Source organism: Pteropus vampyrus, unplaced genomic scaffold, assembly GCF_000151845.1.
Source record: "Pteropus vampyrus isolate Shadow unplaced genomic scaffold, Pvam_2.0 Scaffold310, whole genome shotgun sequence".
NCBI lineage: Eukaryota > Metazoa > Chordata > Mammalia > Chiroptera > Pteropodidae > Pteropus > Pteropus vampyrus.
The window spans coordinates 2,109,755-2,130,193 of NW_011889091.1; the positions used below are offsets into that span (position 1 = coordinate 2,109,755).

The 20,439-nt window shown below is 33.9% G+C and overlaps 2 protein-coding genes and 1 long non-coding RNA gene across 5 annotated transcripts in view; 1 reads left to right on the plus strand and 2 right to left on the minus strand.

Annotated features, from left to right (window-relative positions):
- The window catches only part of NDUFAF2 (NADH:ubiquinone oxidoreductase complex assembly factor 2), a 125,717-nt gene extending 123,587 nt beyond the window's left edge, over nt 1-2,130 (minus strand). The window contains exon 1 of the mRNA XM_011377358.2: nt 1,911-2,130. Within this exon, the coding sequence (XP_011375660.1) occupies nt 1,911-2,037 (127 nt within the window). The 5' untranslated portion in view covers nt 2,038-2,130. The remainder of the gene's footprint in view (nt 1-1,910) is intronic.
- Nucleotides 2,131-2,216: 86 nt separating this feature from the next.
- ERCC8 (ERCC excision repair 8, CSA ubiquitin ligase complex subunit) overlaps nt 2,217-20,439 on the plus strand; it is a 36,472-nt gene continuing 18,249 nt past the window's right edge. Inside the window, exons 1-7 of one of the 3 annotated variants that reach the window (XM_011377359.2) lie at nt 2,217-2,367; nt 4,593-4,688; nt 9,469-9,570; nt 13,325-13,448; nt 17,641-17,722; nt 18,775-18,843; nt 19,980-20,046. In XM_011377359.2, the coding sequence (XP_011375661.1) occupies nt 2,291-2,367; nt 4,593-4,688; nt 9,469-9,570; nt 13,325-13,448; nt 17,641-17,722; nt 18,775-18,843; nt 19,980-20,046 (617 nt within the window). In that variant the 5' untranslated portion in view covers nt 2,217-2,290. Of the gene's footprint in view, nt 2,368-4,592; nt 4,689-9,468; nt 9,571-13,324; nt 13,449-17,640; nt 17,723-18,774; nt 18,844-19,979; nt 20,047-20,439 lie in introns of those variants that run through there. The other 2 variants (XM_023521639.1, XM_011377360.2) reach the window with 2 other exon arrangements.
- Nucleotides 17,149-20,439, minus strand: part of LOC111730368 — a 23,787-nt gene continuing 20,496 nt past the window's right edge. The window contains exons 3-4 of the long non-coding RNA XR_002776657.1: nt 17,614-17,826; nt 17,149-17,364 (exon numbers count right to left, since the gene is read on the minus strand). This is a non-coding gene — a long non-coding RNA (uncharacterized LOC111730368). The remainder of the gene's footprint in view (nt 17,365-17,613; nt 17,827-20,439) is intronic.

The window sequence follows — 20,439 nt, forward strand, 5'->3', positions numbered from 1 at the left end:
GTGTTTGGCACAATGATAACCCAAAGATATGTGAATCTAAATATAGTAACATAAATACAGAAAATATAATTTGACACTAAATACATTCATGAAAACCTGAGCATGAATTTTTCTTTGCTCGCAATTTTTATAAATGTACAAGCTTCATTAAAAACTGAGTGAAATGAAAACATCTTTTCAAAAGTAACATTTTCTAAGAAAATGTTGAAGATTTATTTAATAATTATTAAAAAATGAACAGTCTGAAAATCACTGCCAGTAGCCTAAACAATTTGCTATGCAAAAAAAACCTAATGAAGGTTATACTTAAAAGTGTATCCTAAAAGTAAATCTACTATGATGAAACATTTGTCCTGCATTCTAAAAGCAAGCATCACAATAACATTCTGTCCACTGCTATCCCTGCCTTGTCCTCAACGGATTCCATTTTGGGAACATCGACTAAAGCTCAGTATTATGAAAAGTAACAGCAGAAAACTATTTGGCAATAAAAAGGAACAACTACTGACACATGGATGAATCTCAATTGCATTGTGCTACCTGAAATAAGCTAGACTCAAAAGGCTACATCCTGTGTAATTTTATATATATGATTTTCTGAAAAAGGAAAAATACTAGAGACATAAAACAGATTAGTGGTTGCCAAGGGCTGGGTATGAGGTGAAGGAATGAACTACTAAGGAGTAGGAAGGAATTTGGGGGTTGAAGGAACTGTTCTGTATCTTGATTGTGGTGATACTATCAGAACTCTAAGCATTTTTCAAAAATCATAAAACTGTACACCAAAAAAGATAAATAGTACTGAATGTAAATTACACTTCAATAAATAAATCAATCTGATGTTTTACATATTTTTTAATGTTATTGACAACTATGGGACATAAATATCTTTCCCTCTGCTTGAAATCTGTCAAATACTTCACCATCATGCAAGGAGGAAGTAATTCCCTTTGTCAAGAGTTACAGGAAATGAATGGAACATAATTTTGGAAAGATCTTAGTGCTTCTCAATATAACGGTGGTTATTGCCATCTCTAACTTTAAAGTGAAGAGGCCGAGACTTGGGGAGGACAAATACTGTCCTTGATTCCTCAGCTACCAAGTGTCAAAGCTGATATTCTAAACCAAGCTTTTCTGACCCCAGCCTGAGATCTTTTGCATCGCAGTGCTGAAAAGGCACAGAGATTATGACGGCTGCTACACGTGATTTCGACCAATGGGAACGACCCCTACCTCCCCAAATTCCACTACATATTTCGCACTAATCCTATACAGAAACATCACAATTAGAGCCATGTATCTTAAAGTGAGCTCGACGTGATCTTGGATTGCAAACTCGTGGGAAAGGTAACATGGAGCCTCGTGGGGATCTCATTTTCACGCTGTCTGTGCATGGACTTACTTCTGATAGTTGTGAGGAAGATGACTAACGGGGCCAGCCCGAAAGTTACTGAGAAAAGTCAACATCAAGGAGAAAGCAGAGGCGCTTAAGATACACCTCGTCAATTACATCATTCTGGCCTGTTCGCAACCCGGACACAGGAGGAGGAAAGGCCACCTTCCTGCCCTTCCGAGAACCTTTGGTAAGACCTCTGTGGGCTTGTCTCCGTCGTGTCACCCAATGGCAAGGACCAACACTGGGGCGTCCTCCGCCGGCGTGGTTCTCGGCGCGGAGAGGAAAGGGGTGTGTGCGGGGCGCACCGGACCAAGCTGCGGAGCGTGGACCGCGGACACACTCAGGGCCGGTTCGCAACACAAGCCACTCAACAGTGAAGGGGCGGCGGGGTGAACGAACTGGGGTTGTCCCCCTCAGGTGATATCATGAATGTCCCATGTTGCGTTAGTTTACGAGACACACTCTTTCCACTCGTTTACTGACTACAACACCGCTGCCCTTGCTCTCATCTCACCTCTCCAGTTCTTGTACTCCGGGACATAGTAGTATTTGTTCCCGAACTGGTCTGTGCCCACTTGCTCCTTCACTTCCTTCGACAGCGCTCTCCACAAGGAGCGGAACAAACTCTGAGACCCACTCATGCCGGTGGCTCAGGTCCCAGCGCGATTAGCAGCCGGATCCGCGGCAACTGAAACAGGAACGCCCCAGGGGCCGACCCGCCTACCGGCCCAAATGAGTCCCATCCACCTCCTCGCTCACGCCCTTCCAGTAACGACGCTCACCATTGGTCATATGATATCATCTCTCTACCAATGAGAGACTCTGTTGCTACAGCCCCGCCTCCGAGCTTTGTCATGGCGGCGTCCAGTGCCTTATCTGCCGTAAAGGAACGGGATGCTGGGTTTTTTGTCCGCGCGGCAAGCAGGATTGGACGACCCTCTTCGCCTACGAAGAGCGGAGTCCACACGAAGGTATAGAAAACCTTACTCTTTTCTCTAACAGGCCTGTTAAAATTGGGACCAATGACTGTGAGCCTTGCCTCACACTTTCCCGCCTCATTATCACTTTCCTCCCACCAGACTCAGCTTTACTCTTCTTTTAGAGCATGTACCAAAATTCCTAGTATGTATGTGTATGTACCTAGCATGTACCAAAATTCAGGACTCTCAGAAGGAAAGCAGGTATTTAACATAAAACACATTGTTTACTCCAAATAGTTTGGGCACAGTGAACCATTCTTATCCAGGATGGATAACCTCTCCCAATACCCTTGATGAGAACCCTTCTGAAATCTCAGAAACCAGGCAAGGCCTAGTCTTGCAAACTGGCCTTTCCAAGGATGGCAGTCTCAGGCGTGCTATGTTAACTTTTTTTTTTTTTTTTTTTTTGGGTACACCTTGCCTCCTACAGAAACTCCATCCCTGTTTCCCTATCTTATTACCCTTTTCTTTTCCTTCATGTTAACCCCTCCTAGTTCCCAAACCAATTCAGTCCTAAAGTGTTTAGGTTGGGCAGAGGAAGGCTTCCAAACACAGGCAGGTTTTAGGTAGGCCTAGAGTGATATTTCAGAGCCTGAGTAGGCTGAGGAGGTAATCTAATTGTGGAGACTGACGAGCTCAGGTGATAAAAGTATTGGAGGGGGCAGAAATCAAAGCCCAAGCCTGGTGAGCAGCATCTTTGTTGGGGGAAGGAATGGTAGTGGTGATGAGAGATTAGTTATATACAGGGAAATTGGTCAAATAAATAAGTACATTAATGATAATGGGAGCTATGTTTCTCACTGATAGAATGCTCAAAGGGATGATTACCTTTGCACGTTTGTATGATATCGTACTTGTTACAAGAAGCACATATGACTGTTATAATTTGAATAATTATCAAATAGAAATATTTTAAGAAGAAATGCAAATTTCAGTTGGAAAAAATGAAAAATTTTCTGGTGAAATATCGAAGTTCAGAAATGGCAGGACAGCATCAAGAGCTGGAGTAAAAAATGTCAGAGTCCAGATGCAGTTTAGCTAATTATTTTATGAATGACCTTGGTCAAATTACTTATGTCTTAGTTTTATAATCAAGAAAAGCAATTAGTAATACAACCTACCATCTAGGAAATCTACCATTTAGGATTACCACTGATGAAAATGTCAGCAAATACTAGACTCTTAATATTGAATGTTATTGTTATTGATCAAGATCATAGAGGTAGTAAATGTTAGCCTGGATATTTGAACCTAAAGCCAAACTGTCTTCTAGAAGTCAAAGGACTTGTATATCTTTAAATCAAACACTTGATACTGCTAAAATGATTTCCAAAGTGCTCTTTAATTATTAGTACTGCTACTGTCAGTGTGTAAATGTATCAGTTTGTACCTTTTCGAGGACTGTGCATTGTTATTTTTAAAAAACATAATTTGATAGACTAAAATTTTTCATATAAATTAGCATCATATCGATCAACTGAATTTAGAAATCATTCTGGTTAAATTAATGTAAATTCTTTTTAACATGTAGCAGATTAAAACAAATTTTAATAGTCGACATTCACTAGGCACTTACTGTGTCTAGACATTGTAATGAGCACTTTTTATGTATTAATTCATTTAATCTTAATATCCACACCAGAATAATGATGGTTCACAGTAATGGAATAACAGACATTTTATTCATCTTAATTTGTGAGAATACTTTTTAATAATTTTTACCTATAAATAATTAATTGGTTTTATTTAAATGTGCCTAATTGTTTAATTGAACATACTAATTCTGTATTTACACCTAAGACATAAGAAATAGTCCTAGGAATTTTTAAAATATACTGTAATTCAAGTTGTTATCCTCTAGGTGTCCTCAGTTAAATTTAAGTTATCAGAACTTAACAAATCATGAAAATTTTTCAGTCTCTAAATACCTTAATAACAACTTAATAAAATACACTATATGAAGTTTAAGATAATGCTTCAGGAGAAATTCTTCACATGTAATTGTTAGTACTGTTGATATTTTAAAAATTTGTATAAGGCCTTTAAAAATCTATAAATCCCTTTGGATGTGTAGTAGAAAGAGATTTAAGCATTACTTACGATTTTTGTGCTATCTGTAATCTTGGTAAGATAAGGACATTTTTTTATGTTTAAATTGCTCTCTTATTGTTTAGTTTTATCTGTGTCCCCCATTTAATTTTTTTGTTTTCTTAAAGGGTTTTAGGACTAGAATTAAACAAAGACAGAGATGTTGAAAGGATCCATGGCAATGGAGTTAACACCCTTGACATTGAACCTGTTCAAGGGAGATAGTAAGTTTTTTATTCTTATACATTTTTCTTCCTAAGTGGGATGCAGTCAAATCTTGCTTTCAGATTAATTTTGTAAAGGTTCGTAAATATTATTAAAAATTCTAAATGGTGGCATTTTTGATCTGGTATTACTAATTTCAAATAAATACAAAACTTCAATCCTTCAAAATATTGCCAGATAAACATTTCTAAACTACTTTAACATAAATATATTTATTGTTAAATTAACAAATATTGAACTTCTTTTGGATGTGAGGCTTTTAAGGGCTGGGGTGTGAAACCGTAGATGCTAGATGCTATTTTAAAACATAGTTGTGGCTCTCAAGGAGTCTAATTTAGAAAACAAATATTAAAAAGCAAAAGTATGTTTTAGAGATTTAAGTTTGAAGCACACCAGACTTGTATTTGCATTCCTCCTGGTTTTACCACTTATCCATGTAACTACGAGCAATTTGCCTAACTTTTCTAATTCTCAGTTGCCTTAGCTATACAATGGGAACAGTAAAACCTAACAAGTTTGTTGTGAAGATTCATGGATATTATGTATATAACACGATTAGCATAGGACCTGACATATCACAAATTGTTGCCAGTTTTCCTATTAGTCAAAAGCATTATCACTTATATTTTTACTTCTTTCAGTCCATTCTCTAGATGATAGCTGAAGTGTTTTGAAAAATGCAAATCTTAACAAACCATCTCCCCACTTAAACTCATCTTGACCCTTACGTGACTCTTAAAAGAAGGTTCAAAACTCTTCATGTAGTCTGTTAATTAGAACAAGTATAAAAATAACTACAGAAAAAATTTATCATGTCATATTATGTTTAGCATTTGCCCCACAATTTTTATATTATAATGAAGAATTAATATTACTATTATTACCTACATTTTAATAAGCCAGGAAAGATTTAATAGAATTCCATTTTTTATTTCCGGCTTCATGTTCTCACCTAGTATTATATGAGAAAAAGGAATAGTGAACAAATTCTCATTTCAGTACATGGTTAAATCTAAAAGATGACCAGCGATAATTCTTTTCTTTTTCCTGACCTTTTCCAGGCTTAACATATATCTCCCATTCAAGGATAGCTGTGGGACATTTGCTTATAAAGTAATGCAGACATGAACAGCAATGAACAGTTGATTTTTTTGGTCTTGGGTGCAGGTGGAAAAAATATTTAGTACTGCTTCTCCAACAAGTCATTTGGGATAGTAATCAGTTGTTTGACCTATGAAGTACATGAAGGCAGTAGGCTGCCAGTTATCAGAGTCAATGAGAAATATGGGAAATTATTGGTTATATATGCCTGAAATATGCAGAGCATATTTGCAGAGCATATAGAGAAAAGTCAAGATTCTTGCTCCAATGGTTTCCTCCATTATTGCATGGTAAAAATCTATAATTATTTATTTCATTGTTTGCTAAGACTCGAATTTTGCATTAAACCTTTTTGGCAGCAAAGAGAGAAATAAATAGAAAAATATATGTTTAATGGAAAATTATATACTAATTTTCTTGAGGAAATCAGTGTACATGAAACTTGCTCAAAATACTCGTTGATAGTTACCAACCGCTATGACAGCTAATGATATCACTGAAAACCAGAATGAAAATCAGAATACAGAAATCTGGTAAAGAAGCATTAATTTCCAAAGTTAGGAGTTATTTTAAGAAGTCTACCTGAAAATAACATTTTAACAGGTGCAACTGCAAAGGGTGCATTTGCATATCGTTCTGTAAATCTTGACTTTTATACCTTCTCAATTCTCCTAAATTAATTTCATTCATCTCTAATATCAGCTTATTTTGTCCATATAAAAACGGGAAGCCATATCTCTTACTATATTTACTCTATTACAGAATAATAATCTCATGATTAAATAAAGTCAGTGCCACCATATACTTCAAATAGTCAGTTAACTCCAATAATGGTTCAGTTTTTCACCCAATTAATGGAATCAAAAGTAGTCATTCTAGCAAAGATGAAACATCTGGCATTATTGAAAATACCATTTAAATTCAGTTTAAAAGTTCAACTTTGAAAATATTTGTTTTTGTTTTGATAATACATGTAGTGCCATGGTAAAAAAAAGTATTTCACAGAGTTCAAATATGAAGTATAAATGTTTTTAGAATTGGTTATGGTACACATGTAACTCACATCTGTGTCCAAACAAAATGCAACATTTAGCAACTGAAATAAAAGTTGTAATTGTTAAAATTTACACATATTTCTTTATATACACAGAGTAATAGAACTGCAAAATTTTTATAATGAAGCTAATGTTAAATATAAAAAAAGAAACTTTAATGTGGCATTACTTGCTGGCTTTACTGCCCATTTTCAGTTAGACTTTAGAACTGTTTGAGGAAAGAACTTTGAAGAACTACCTTTAAATTAGCCTAATTGTTCTACAAATTAACATTGAATTTTTCTTAAAACACATCTATAAATCAGTGCTACTTGGATATGCTGCTAGTTCATGAACCCTTTGTAACTGGTTCACAGTGAGATAAGTAGTTACTTCGTCATTAAGCATACAATTTAGAAGATTTGAGATTTGTAGCAAGACTTTCTCAGTGAAGAAAGAAGTATATTCATTTCTGGTACAAGCTCCTTATCTTGTCATAGACGGGCACTTTAAACAGCAAAGAAACTAAAGATGGCAAGATCAAAACCAATGTATAACATTTATAACAAGTATAAGCGATGAAGTATCCTCACCAACCACAAAATATGGCTGAGTGGAAATGAAACTACTAACTGCTAGAGCTGTGTGGTATCAGCATCTATATCAGGCATGACAGTAAAAAGCAATGGGGCATCTAATAGACCTAATAACTCCAAAATAACTGACAGTCGAAAGCTCAGCAAACCAATTTGACAATAGCAGCTGAAACTGGAAGAGAATTTCGGAGTTGTTCAAGGAGTTCACAGAAAGACCTGTGGGACTGGAGTAGTCTGGGCCCTATAATCTCTCCACTCATTAGCTAAAGATCCCCTGTAGGACAGAACCCTACACTGAGGGGGAACTGCTTTAAATAGAATCCAAATTAAGCAGCTAAGAGACAATAGAACAAAGGAAATAGATGGCCCAGATAAAAATTAGAAAGGTAAACAGAACCAAGAAATCTCTGAAGGTAAGCTGCTACGTTTGAACATCTTACAAAAGAAGAGAGCAAGAGAATATCCCAGAGATATAAAACTAAAATATTCTAATTTGTCTCCCAAATGTTTAAGAAAATGAATTTTACATAAAAATGAGCAAAATAATAGGATTAAGGTCAAATTCCATACATAATTATTGTAAGAAAAAAGAAAATAAGTAGATCCCCTATAGACAACAAAGTTGTGCCAAAACAATATGCCCACAAAATAAATGAGAACTTTAACCTAATATTTCAAAAGTAGCTAAAAGTCATTTTGAAAAGATACAAAATATGAAAGAATAACAAGTTGGAATTAGAAAAACTGAGAAAATGATCAAACTGAAGAAAAAATTAGAAATGAAAAATGTTTCAGAAATGACTAAAGTACCAGGAACTCAAGCACAAAGAAAAAAGATAATTCCTTAAATGAAGGTAGAAAGGAAGAAATATTTTTTTAAATCAAAAATAAATGGAGAAAAATAAAATGATTCAAGAGGTAGGAACATATGTAGATGATAGACAAAGGAAATCCACCATACGTATAATAGGAGTTCTCAGTGAAGAAACTCAAAGAGAACAGAATAAATATTAAAACTATAAGCCAAGAAAACTTGCCTAGAATGAATAAGATCTGAAACTACATTTGGATAGAAAATAATATTGGAACTAGATTTTGATTTTGAGCTTTATTTCCAAATAAATGAAGTTTCTTATCTAAGATTTTAAAGGAAATAAATTAGTCAAATATTTTATATCCAGTCAGACTGATTTTCAAGTACAGAAAGATACGCAAATTGTCAGTAATGTGCAAGAATTCAGGGAATAGTGTTCTCATTAGTCCTTTCTTAGGTATCTACTAGAGAATAAAATCAGAACCAGAATGAATAGGAGATCGCAACAAGAGGATTGATGGTGAGCAGTAGTATTAGCAAATAGCAATACTTTATACAGATATATAAATTTGTAGATCTGTCTTTCCTACTAGATATTTAACTAGGAAGACAGGAACTATGCCTGTCTTGTTCATAAGACAGAGTACCTAGCATATTGTACTTCTCAAAGTTAAAATTAATTGATTCAATGTGTTCATAATAAAAGGGGAAAAATCTAACATTTATTGATACCTTATTTTTTGCCAGGCAGTTTAAAAGTAACTTTGCATATTACTTTTATATTTCCATCAACTTTATCATTTAGATGAAAATGTCCCCCTCCTCTAAAATGTGAAAGGCTTAAACATGTGAAGTAACTTGCCTGAGATCACATAGCATCAGTAATAGCTGGTCTGTCTGATTTCCATTATTATTTAGCACAATTTATAATTAAGACATTTAAAATAACTTTGTAATATTTTACTTTCTAGTAAGAAATATCTTTTGCCATCTTGTTTCTACTGTCCTCTTTGGTATCAGGAAAGTAAATTTTAATTGATCACAAATTAAACCTTTTCATATTTATTCTACTAATATTAGATTGAGAAAATTTAGTTTATTGAAGTCATGTTAATGAATATTTACTTGGTTTTTGTGGGCATTCGGGTGTTTATAGATTAGTAATTTTCAGAAATATGTAATCATAAATGAACTACATATAACGATAAATTAATGTTAACTTTTTTATTATTAGCATGTTATCAGGTGGTTCAGATGGTGTGATTGTACTTTATGATCTTGAGAACTCCAGCAGAGAACCTTATTACACATGTAAAGCAGTGTGTACTGTTGACAGGTGTGTATTAAAAATGTAATTCACGAATTTATAAACAGTTGAGTGTTTTTTTGCATTAAATGCAAAGTATGAAAATAACAGTCATATGAATGTCTCAAGCAAATTGTTCTAATTATATATTTACATGGATATCCCTTGACATTTTCTATCCTAGTTTCCATCCCCTTGGCCCCGAGGGCATGGACATGTGTCCTGGGCTTCATCAATCCTGCTGGGGTAGCTCTTTTTAACCTAACTTTCCCAAAACAACTTTGGCTTCAGTTTTCAGGATGATTTTATTGAAAAACTTTTGATTATGTCTTTTTTGTTTTACACCTACATAGCACTACTCAATGACTAATTATAGTTTTTAGTTCCACTTAGTAAAAGATTCATTTATGAGTCTTTCAGCTAATTGTAAACACAAGTTAGATTTTTCAATTGATATTAATAGAACAACCAATTAATGGCTAGAAGCAATAAATACATTGATGTTCCCTTACCAAACAGACACGTACACACAGCCCTCTTACCTCACTACTTATTTACTCAAAGCTTCCTAACTTAAAAATGTACCTCTCTTTGTTTTGAGTTTTCTGACTATTCTTTACTGTCTTTCCAGTCTTGTGAGAATTATTTTAAGTCTTCAGTAAAATGTTTCGTGACTTTGTTGTAATTTGTTGATAATGGTCACTTAATTCTTTCATAATGGTCACCTGTATCTGATATTGAGCAGACCTTGGAATTTACAGAAACAATAGGTATTGAGAAAATGCTTTCAAGAGGAAGACCTTCATGAACATTAATATCAACAGCCACTCTGTATTAAAGCTGTTCCCTAAGCACTAGAATAGATAGAATATTTATGAGGAGATTTATGATTGTTTCTTGGCTCTGATGCTTCACTTTGCAAATATAGATTTGGGAAACTATTTCTCTGAACCTCAGGTTATTCTTATAAGGTTTCTTTGAGAATTAAATTAAGTATTCAAAAAACTCGTTGGAAACTGTAAAGCCATTGCATAAACAGAAAGTAATATAGTGATAGGGAAACTTGGTACGAAGCAAGATACCACCTCAGATACTCTGAAACTTGATTTCTAAGAGGGTTATACCATTTTATATTCTCCACTCTCACCAAATAACTAAAAAAACTAAATTCTAAAATGTAGAGCATATTAACACTTTATTTTTATTTTCATTCATTTTTATTTTATTTTAACATTTTAACATTGTTTAATTTGTTATATGGCAAAATAGTATTTTCATATATACCACAAACTATATAATGTTATTTCATGAAGGATCTGCTTTTCTAGGATATAAGGTCAAGTAAGTGCTTAGCACATCAATCTTTTGCTTTACTATGACTTTCTTCTTGAATTCGAATTCAATCTTTAAAAGTATGACTTTGAATGTAAATGGTCATACAGTGAGTATCCTTACAAAATGAGTTAAAGCAGTATATTTATACCTAAAGACTTTAAAATCTAACTTAAAAAAAATTCAATAAAAATCATTATTGAATTAATGGACTGTTTCCTGATATTTATTTTGGCTTTACTAACTGTGTTTGTTCTCAAGCACCAAAAAGATTCCTCTACCAAAATTTTTATTAAATGTTAATGAGAGTAACAGATCATACATAGTAAGGTAATAATATAATATTTTGTTTTATTTAAAAATTTAAAGTTAAAATATAAATGAGTTTTTATTTTTGAGCACTACATTGAAGATTTATTTTATTTAAAATTGGGAGATCTCTGTATATCAAGATTCCAAGGAGCAAATAGAACTCAGTTCTGCTTATCTTAAGCAGAAATTTATTAGAAAGATAATTAGTATGTCGCATAACTGGCAGGATGGTGGGAAAATGAAGTGTAGAAAATGAGCAGAAATCAAGGGAAACTAGGATAGAGAACACAGGCAAGGTTACACCAAGGAACAATTTCGTTTGGGTTCTGCCACTTTTCACCAACAGACTCTCAGCTCCACAGCTATGAATAATTGCTAACTATCCCTGGAGTTTGCATTACTAGCTTGAGTTTTAGAGTCCCCAGCAGGATTGATGAAGCCCAGGACACATGTCCATGCCCTCGGGGCCAAGGGGATGGAAAAGAGAATGTCTGGAGCCCCTTGCTTTCTGTAAAAAGAAGCAGGACCCTGCTTTTCAGTAAAGCAAAGAGGATTTCCCCCAAACAAGAGGAATTTGGTTGCTCAGCACGTGTCCACCACAATCCACACATTTATTTTTATTTTTTTAAATTAACATTTATTTACGATCCACGCAGCTGTCTGACATCCATATAACACCTCTCTTCCCATACTTAACCTTAAAAAAAAGAAAGTTTTAGCCTAATCTAATGCAAGTATTCACTGTACAACCAAAATATATCATCTTTTTCACCAAAGGGTGATGACCTTAAGTCTATTCAGTTACCACATCCAGATCCAATTTAAGATAATGTCCAGTTTTCCACTAGTTTTACATGATCTTATGTCAGTGTCATACAACCTGTGGACTCAATTGTATAGTTAACCAATATAAAGTAAAGAAGATAACAAAGAGAAAAGAATGAGGAAATTGAATTAGCTAAAATATATATGTGACATACAAAGAAAGGAAATATGGGTAGACACTACAGCCTTTGTGGTTTTGTAGCTGTCTCAAGGCCAGAACTGACACTTAGGACTTCTTTCTTCATGTTTGCATTCTTTCAGGTAGCACCACAAGTGTTCAAGGTCCTTTACCATGTATTGTTACCCAAACCTTCACCTGAAGGAGCAAGGGCTTATGATATCAGGTCCTGTCTGCACAGGGTTACAGTAGACTTCTGTTGACTTTTATCTTATGGAAAATTTCTGAGCTATGTATCTATTACCCAACTTTAACAAGTCAGTCATAATGAATCTTGTTTCATCTCTACCCCCATCCGCCCACTCTGAGGATTATTTTAGAGCAAATCCAGAGTCGTATCATTTTATTCATAATTATTTATTTGTCTCTAAAAGATACTTTTTATAATCATAACCACAGTACCATTATCTCACATACACAATAATTTCTGATATTAAATATCCAGTACATGTTAAAATTTCTCTCCATTGTCTCATAAGTGTTTCTTAACAGCCAGTTTGTTTACATTAAGGTTCAGTAAAGTGACACATACACTGTTGAGCACTGATTTAGAGCATATACTGCATCCTTCAGGATGGCACATCACTCTCACAAGATGGTGTATTATAGCTGATACCATAACTGAGTCATCAACAGATCATGCTTCCTCAGGTGATGGGTTACATAATAGTGGTGAATCCTATTCTTCCGTCATAGAGTAAGTTCTTTGATCAAAAGCAATATTGTGTGGGGTACCATGGAAATATGTGAGGCATTCACCAATTCTAAGAATGATAATGCTGACAAAATGATATTGGGAAGAGCAAGTCCAAAACCAGATTTGTTATCTCTTCCAGTAAGGAAAAATCACTGCCACTTCCATTAATAGGTCCAATATAGCTGGCTGATCTCTTCAAGCTATAATGCATAATAAACCTCGTTTTATGACCCTTCCTAGGAAGCAGGCCTCCACATCACATTATGGAACCCTGAAACTAGAGATGCCTGAACATTCTTTTTCCCTGAACAGCTAGGACAGAGGCATGTGGTCTAGATTTGGCCCGTCATATTGTCCTTCCTGAGACTGCTATTTGTTATAGAATCAGTTTCAAACTCATATAAATCAGTTATCTCTAAATTTTGATTGCTGTTTTGTAGAAACCATCCTGATGTTCACAAATATAGTGTGGAGACTGTACAGTGGTATCCTTATGACACTGGCATGTTCACATCAAGCTCATTTGATAAAACGCTGAAAGTATGGGATACAAATACATTACAAGTAAGTGTAAAACCTTTACAAATGGCTCTGTAGGATGAAGGAGAATTTAATTCTAACCCATTTTAGTGTGATTATTTGCTAAGATGTGATATATGTTGGATGTGAGGCAGTATAGTGGTTAAAGAGACCTAGACTGCTTGAGTTCATATCTTGGGTCTGCTGATGATGAGCTGTATGACATTGGGCAAGTGCCTGAACCTCTCTGTGTTTCAGTTGCCTCATCTGTAAATATAAATAATGATTGAACCTTATAGAATGGTTGTTATACTTAAACTAGAACAATACCTAGCATATAGTAAGTGCTCAAATATCATTAGCTATTGTCTTTATTATTTGAAAACTACTGTGGCTTAGTGATATAAGGAAGAAAATTGGATTTTTCTCCTATTGACCTAACAACTTAAAGGAAAAGAAAGTTATCAATATATTTTAGTAAAGATTGAAAGTAGATAATAGTTTTTACGATATTTGGTCAAATTTGTATTTCTAGTGCTAATTTTATCCCTGAACTCTAGCCCATATTTCTCTACCTATCTATAGAACTTCTTACTTGAATGTAGTATCATCTCCTCAAACTGTACGTGTTAACAAACTGAACATAATCGCTCCTCACATCTATTTTAACAATCTTTCTTCAAACTCATATTTAACTCTTCTATTTCCCTCACCATTGCTATATATCTAGACTACTACTAAAAACTCCTAACTGGTTTTCCTGCATTATTTTTCTTCCCACATTTTCCATGGTAAGTTCTACCTCAGAACCGACCTTATTGTAAAGCAATTTTATCCTGTCTCTACCCAAAACCTCTTGTGACTCCCATTGTCTATAAATTCAGCCTAGCGTTCTAAGTTCTCTGTTACCTCACTTCCTACTCCCTAAACCTTAGCTTCTACTTCTTTTTAGCATAAATGATTTGCTGCTACTAAATTGATCTCTTTTTGCTTTCTGATCACATTTTGATTGTGTTGTATTTCCTACCTCAAGTGTCCTTCCCTGGCAACTTTTTCCTTCTCTTATTTGTCATATAACTGGAAGTTTGTACTCTATGACCAACATCTTCCCATTTCTCCCACCTCCTGGCCGCTGGTAATCACCATTTTATTTTGTTTCTATGAGTTTGGCTTTTTTAGATTCCACATATAAGAGAGATCAACTGGTATTTGTCTTTCTCTGTCTGATTTATTTGCCCTCAGTGTCCATCCATGTTGTCACAAATGGCAGAATTTTCTTCTTTCTCATGGCCAAATATTCCATTGTGCGTACACACACACACACACACACACACACACACACACGCACACACTCACACTACATCTTCTTTAGTCTCTTGTTGATTGGTACTTAGGTTATTTCCATGACTTAGCTATTGTAAATAATGCTTCATTGAACATGAGTGCACTTATCTTTTCAAATTAGTGTTTTCACTTTCTTTGGATGAGTACCAAGAGTGGAATTGCTAGATCATATGGTAGTTATTTTTTTTAACTTTTTAAAGAATCTGCATACTGTTTTTCGTAGTGGCTGCACCAATTTACGTTTCACCAACAGTGCACAAGGGTTCCCTTTACTCCATGTCCTGTTATTGCTTGTCTCTTTGATAATAGCCTATTATTGTTTCATAAGTGTGAGAAGATATCTCATTGTGGTTTTGACTTGCATTTTCCTGTTGATATTTTCCTATGATGTTGAGTACCTTTTTATGTACCTCTTGATCCTTTGTATATCTTCTTTGGCAAAATGTCTGGTTCCTCTGCCTATTTTTTTAATTGGATTTCTTTTTTTTTTTTTTTTTTTTCTGTTGAGTTGTATAAGTTCTTTATATATTTTTAGATATTAACCCCTTATCATATACATGATTTGCAAATATTCCTTCCTATTCTGTAGATTGCCTTTTCATTTTGTTGATGGTTTCCTTTACTGTGGAGAAGAATTTAGTTTGATGTAGACACAGTTGTTCATTTTGCTTTTGGTGTCAGATCCAAACAATCATCAACTAGGAGCTTACCCCTATGTTTTCTTCTAGGAGTTTTATGGTTTCAGGTCTTCCATTCAAGTCGTTAATCCATTTTGAGTTAATATATGTGTATGGTATAAGATAGTGGTTTAGTTTCATTCTTTTTTGCATGTGGCTGTCTAGTTTTCCCAATATCATTTATTGGGAAAGTATAGATTACTTTCTTCATTGTGATTCTTGGCTCCTTTGTTGTAAATTAATTGACCATATATACCTCAGGCTTATTTTTGGGTTCTCTATTCTGTTACTTTGATCTGTGTGTCTGCTTTTATGCCATACCATACTGTTTTGATTACTACAGCTTTGTAATATAGTTTGAAATTAAGAAGTATGATGCCTCCAGCTTTGTTTTTCTTTCTCAAGATTGCTCTGGATATTCAGGGTCTCTTGTTCCATATAAATTTTGAGATCGTTCTTTTCTATTTCTGTGAAAACTAGGAGAAATTTGGTAAAAAGTTTTGTGTTGTTTTTTGTTGGTTGGTTGGTTGGTTGATTGGTTGGATGGTCTTGGGGAGGGACATGCTGTTAAGATTGGCTGGTATTTTCTCTTTGAAATAAAAGATCAGATCACCTGTCATGACCAAGTGGAGATGTTTGTGGAGAATGGAGAAGGTTTGAAATGGCTGTCAATATTGAGGAGTATGCTAGTGAAATATAGTAGGACTGGCAGTCAAGGCTGAAAGCCCCAATGAGATGAATGATCTTTTATAGTGATACCAGTCTTCTCTGTTATAAAACTTTCTAAACCTGGTCAGGCAGAGCTCAACTAACTGCAGCCAATAGACCAAGTATGTCTGGACTCTGGGCCAAGTGTGGCTCATGGTCTCTTTTTGTAAACTAAATGTAACTGGAACAGATAAGCTCATTTGTTTTCTATGGCCACTTTGAAGCACGAGTTGCAGAAATGAGTAGTTGATTGGTCCTCAAAGCCTAAAATATTTATAATCAGACCCTTTATTGAAAATATTTGTCAATCTTTGTTGTAGATCAACCTGAATATAGGTGCATATTGACATATGGAGTTGTCCAGGATTGAGGTCTTGACAAGTGCAAGCATAATGACGAAAGAGTTGATGATGTTGACAATTTAAGTATTGGACCTTGGAATCCAAGCTTAAGAAGGAAAAGAAGAAACAGTAGAGATTAATAGATGTTCGGGCTTTATTTGGGTGTCTGGAAGTAGTTGGGAAAAAAAGTGAAAATGTAGATAATTATGGCCATATATAATTGAAATGTGTGATTTTTTTTCACTGAGTTCTTTTTATTTTATTTTAATTTACTTTGAATTCTTTAATGTCATCACACATTTGACCCCTTTTACCCCATCTACCTCCCTCCTCATCCCTCCTACCCACCCTCTGTTAACCACTAGTCTATTGTCTATGTCCATGTGTCTCTGTTTGTTTGTCCTGTTCGTTTGTTGCTTTTAGGTTTATATCCCACATGTAAGTAATATCATGTGGTTTTCAACTTTTTCTGTCTGGCCTATTTCACTTAGCATGATTATCTCGAGGTCCATCCATGTTGTCGCAAATGGCAGTATTTCATCTCTTCTTATGGCTGAGTAATATTCCATTGTATATATGTACCACAGCTTCTTTATCTAATCATCTATTGTAGGACACTTCGGTTGCTTCTATGTCCTGGCCACCGTGAATAATGCTATGAACATTGGTGTGCAAATATCTTTTCGGATATGAGTTTTCAAGTCTTCAGGGGTAAATACTCAGCAGAGGGATTGCTAGGTCATATGGTAGATCAATTCTTAGGTTTTTGAGGAACCTCCATACAGAAGGAGCAATTCTAAGTGATGCGAGTGTCCTGTATATGGCAGCTGAGGTTGTATGGAACTGAGAGGCAGAATGTTGTCTACATCATCTGTGTATATGCTGAAGTCCCTAGAATGAGATAGACAGGAAGATGGTGAGGTGGTTGTCTTTTCTTAATATCTGGGATTTATCAGAGAAAAACTTTTTTTCCTCACAAAAGGGAGAAAAGTGTTATAAATAACAGGATTTAAAATTATCAGGTTTTTAGCACTCCTACATTTAAGTCAAATAATTGCTAACAGTCAATTTAAAAATTGTAACAATGTGAAAAATATAAATAGAAAGTTTGTTGCTTTTGTAACTATAATTAGAACTTACACTTTTAAAATGTCTTTTGATTATTAGACTGCAGATGTATTTAATTTCGAAGAAACCGTTTATAGTCATCATATGTCTCCAGTCGCCACTAAGCACTGTTTGGTAGCAGGTTTGTGCATGTATTCTTTTATTTTTTAAAACATAGAAAACTTTCTCCCTTTTAATATTTAGTTTTGATACAGACATTTTAACCCAGATGAAGACCACAATTCTCTAAAAGAAAAAAAACAAAAAGATTTAAGTATATGCCACTATTTATATTCAGTTTAACAGGTTTGGGGCAAGTCAGGCATTGTGCTACTGGCTAGGATTCAGAGATTAATTAAGAAAATACATTTCTGTTCCTGAAGTTACTATTAAAACACCAAAATTTCAAAGATTTTACATGAACAACTTTTTCAATTTGACACAATGAAACAGGAAATTATTTCCTTTTCTCTAAAATTGTGAGATTCAAATTAAACATCCGTTTTTATGAAAGCATCTGCAATAAAAATTTTCATGTATATAGAAATAAAAATGTTTTTCTGGCATCATGTATCAGTTCCTTGTGAGTTCACTATCTCTGTGGACTGCATGAACCCCCTCTCCTCTGGACATTAGTCAGCTACTTCATCTGTAAAGAAGAGCTGGGCACTAAATTATCTTTGCGGTCCGCTCATTCTGTCCAGAATTATGAACCTGTTATAGTGTTTAGAAATATTTCATTATCATGGTAAAACTGAGCTATTAAAGTAAAATAATTTGATGTATAAAATAGCATAGAATTATATGCACACATTGTACCAATACAAATTTCCTGGGTTTAATATTGTATTATAGTTACCTAACATATAACGATTGGGGGAGCCTGAGTGAAGGGTACACAGGGCCACTCTACTATTTTTGCAACTTCCTATGAATAAATATAATTATTTCTAAATTAAATTGTAAAAAATAATGCAGTAATACAGTTGTCTTGGTACCAAAGCACAACTACTATTAAAATGATTTTTCTAATTATAAAGGAAAACTATTTGAAGTATATTTTTAGCATACATTTTAATATTTCTGCATGGATACAGTGAATATGTCATAATTCATAATGATGGTCTCTTATGTCCGTTTTGCTGATGATTTATAATAAAATTACCTTAAACCATTTTTGTTTTTGTTTTACAGTTGGTACTAGAGGGCCCAAAGTACAACTTTGTGACTTAAAGTCTGGATCCTGTTCCCACATTCTACAGGGTATTTTTTTTTTTATTTGTAACAACAACTACTTTGAGTAAACCATTCAATAAAAAGAAACATTGTTAACAATGTATTCTTTGTAAGTGACATGACTGATGTATTTTGTGCTAGTTGTTAAAAGTCAACAGTGAAATAAAGATCCTTCTGTGCTTCTTCTTATAAAACTGAACTATTGAAGGGACATTTATTATGAACAATGGCCATAGGGGAAGCTCAAAGGATATGGAAGATCTAACTCAAAACCTTGTGTTATTTCTACATGTTAAAAAATAAACTACTTATAAAATTTACATGAATACATTTGTTTCATGAGCATTGTCTAATATTGTTCTGGCTGAATAAAGGTTTTTAATATTTAGGTGCTTTTTTTTCAGTAAAAATATTTTAGAAAAAATAACCAATAATGCTTAGATAAAGGTAATTATTTTTGCTACTATTTTATCAGTATCGTATTATCTAATCCTAAACAATGAAAAGATCTATAATTCAGAAACATACATTTTTATTCATCTCCGAGAAACACATAATAAATATATAAGGAAAACTTGGTGAAATGGATAGGATTTGTTTTACATTATCAGGTGGATGACTATAACTGATATGAATAGTTCAGTTAGGTAAAAGTGAATTAAAATGCTGAAATCACTTATCCTATGAATTTATTACTTCGCTTTCTAGAAAAAATTTTTATACAAATACTTTTTTATAATCATGATTTAAAATAATTTCTTCTATTATAGCTCTGAAAAGGTAGAAAACATTTTTATTGTTTAGAATGTTTATCTTGTATGGTTTGTTGACAGTAGCTTTTGTTGTAGAGATAAGTGAACTTGAGCTATATCACTTATTGATGGATTGACTTACTAGGCCAACAACTGTATTTAAAAGGAAGGACTCATTTGCTCTGCCTGTTCTTTCCAAAGCAAAAGCAGACCTTTTATAATAAAATGCCATGTGTGAGAAAACCTCCATAGACTTCACAGTAATATTTAAACAGATTATTATAAAAGTGAAAAAATGATATCCATTTATGCATTTAATATTTAGTTTTCACTTCAAATCAGAAAAAATTGCACTGTATCTTTTGATTTTTCAAATGTTTTGCAAGACTTTTCATACAGTTGTATTTTCAGGTCACAGACAAGAAATTTTGGCAGTTTCTTGGTCACCACGTCATGAATATATCTTGGCAACTGCAAGGTAAAATTCAAATTATTTGGTTTTGAACTTAATGATAATCATTTTGAAGACCATATGTAAGATGTATATTTAGTTATTAATTAGGCCTTTTAAAATAATCGAGTTACAGATACTCATATGATCAAAAGAAATCTTCCTTTGTATCATAATTGTAATTCTGACTATCCATCTTGAAGTTGCTCACCTTTTTAAAACAGAAAACAAGAATCTGTGTAGCAATGCAGATCTATACAGCTCTTAAAACAGTAAACAACCGTGTTGTCACTTATGCATGCAAAAATATAGCACTCTGTTAATTTAAAAATAGTAGCATTTTAATTTTTTTCTTTAATCCAGAATTATTTTGAATCTGATTCAACACATCCATACATTCATTGATTCAATTTACTAATA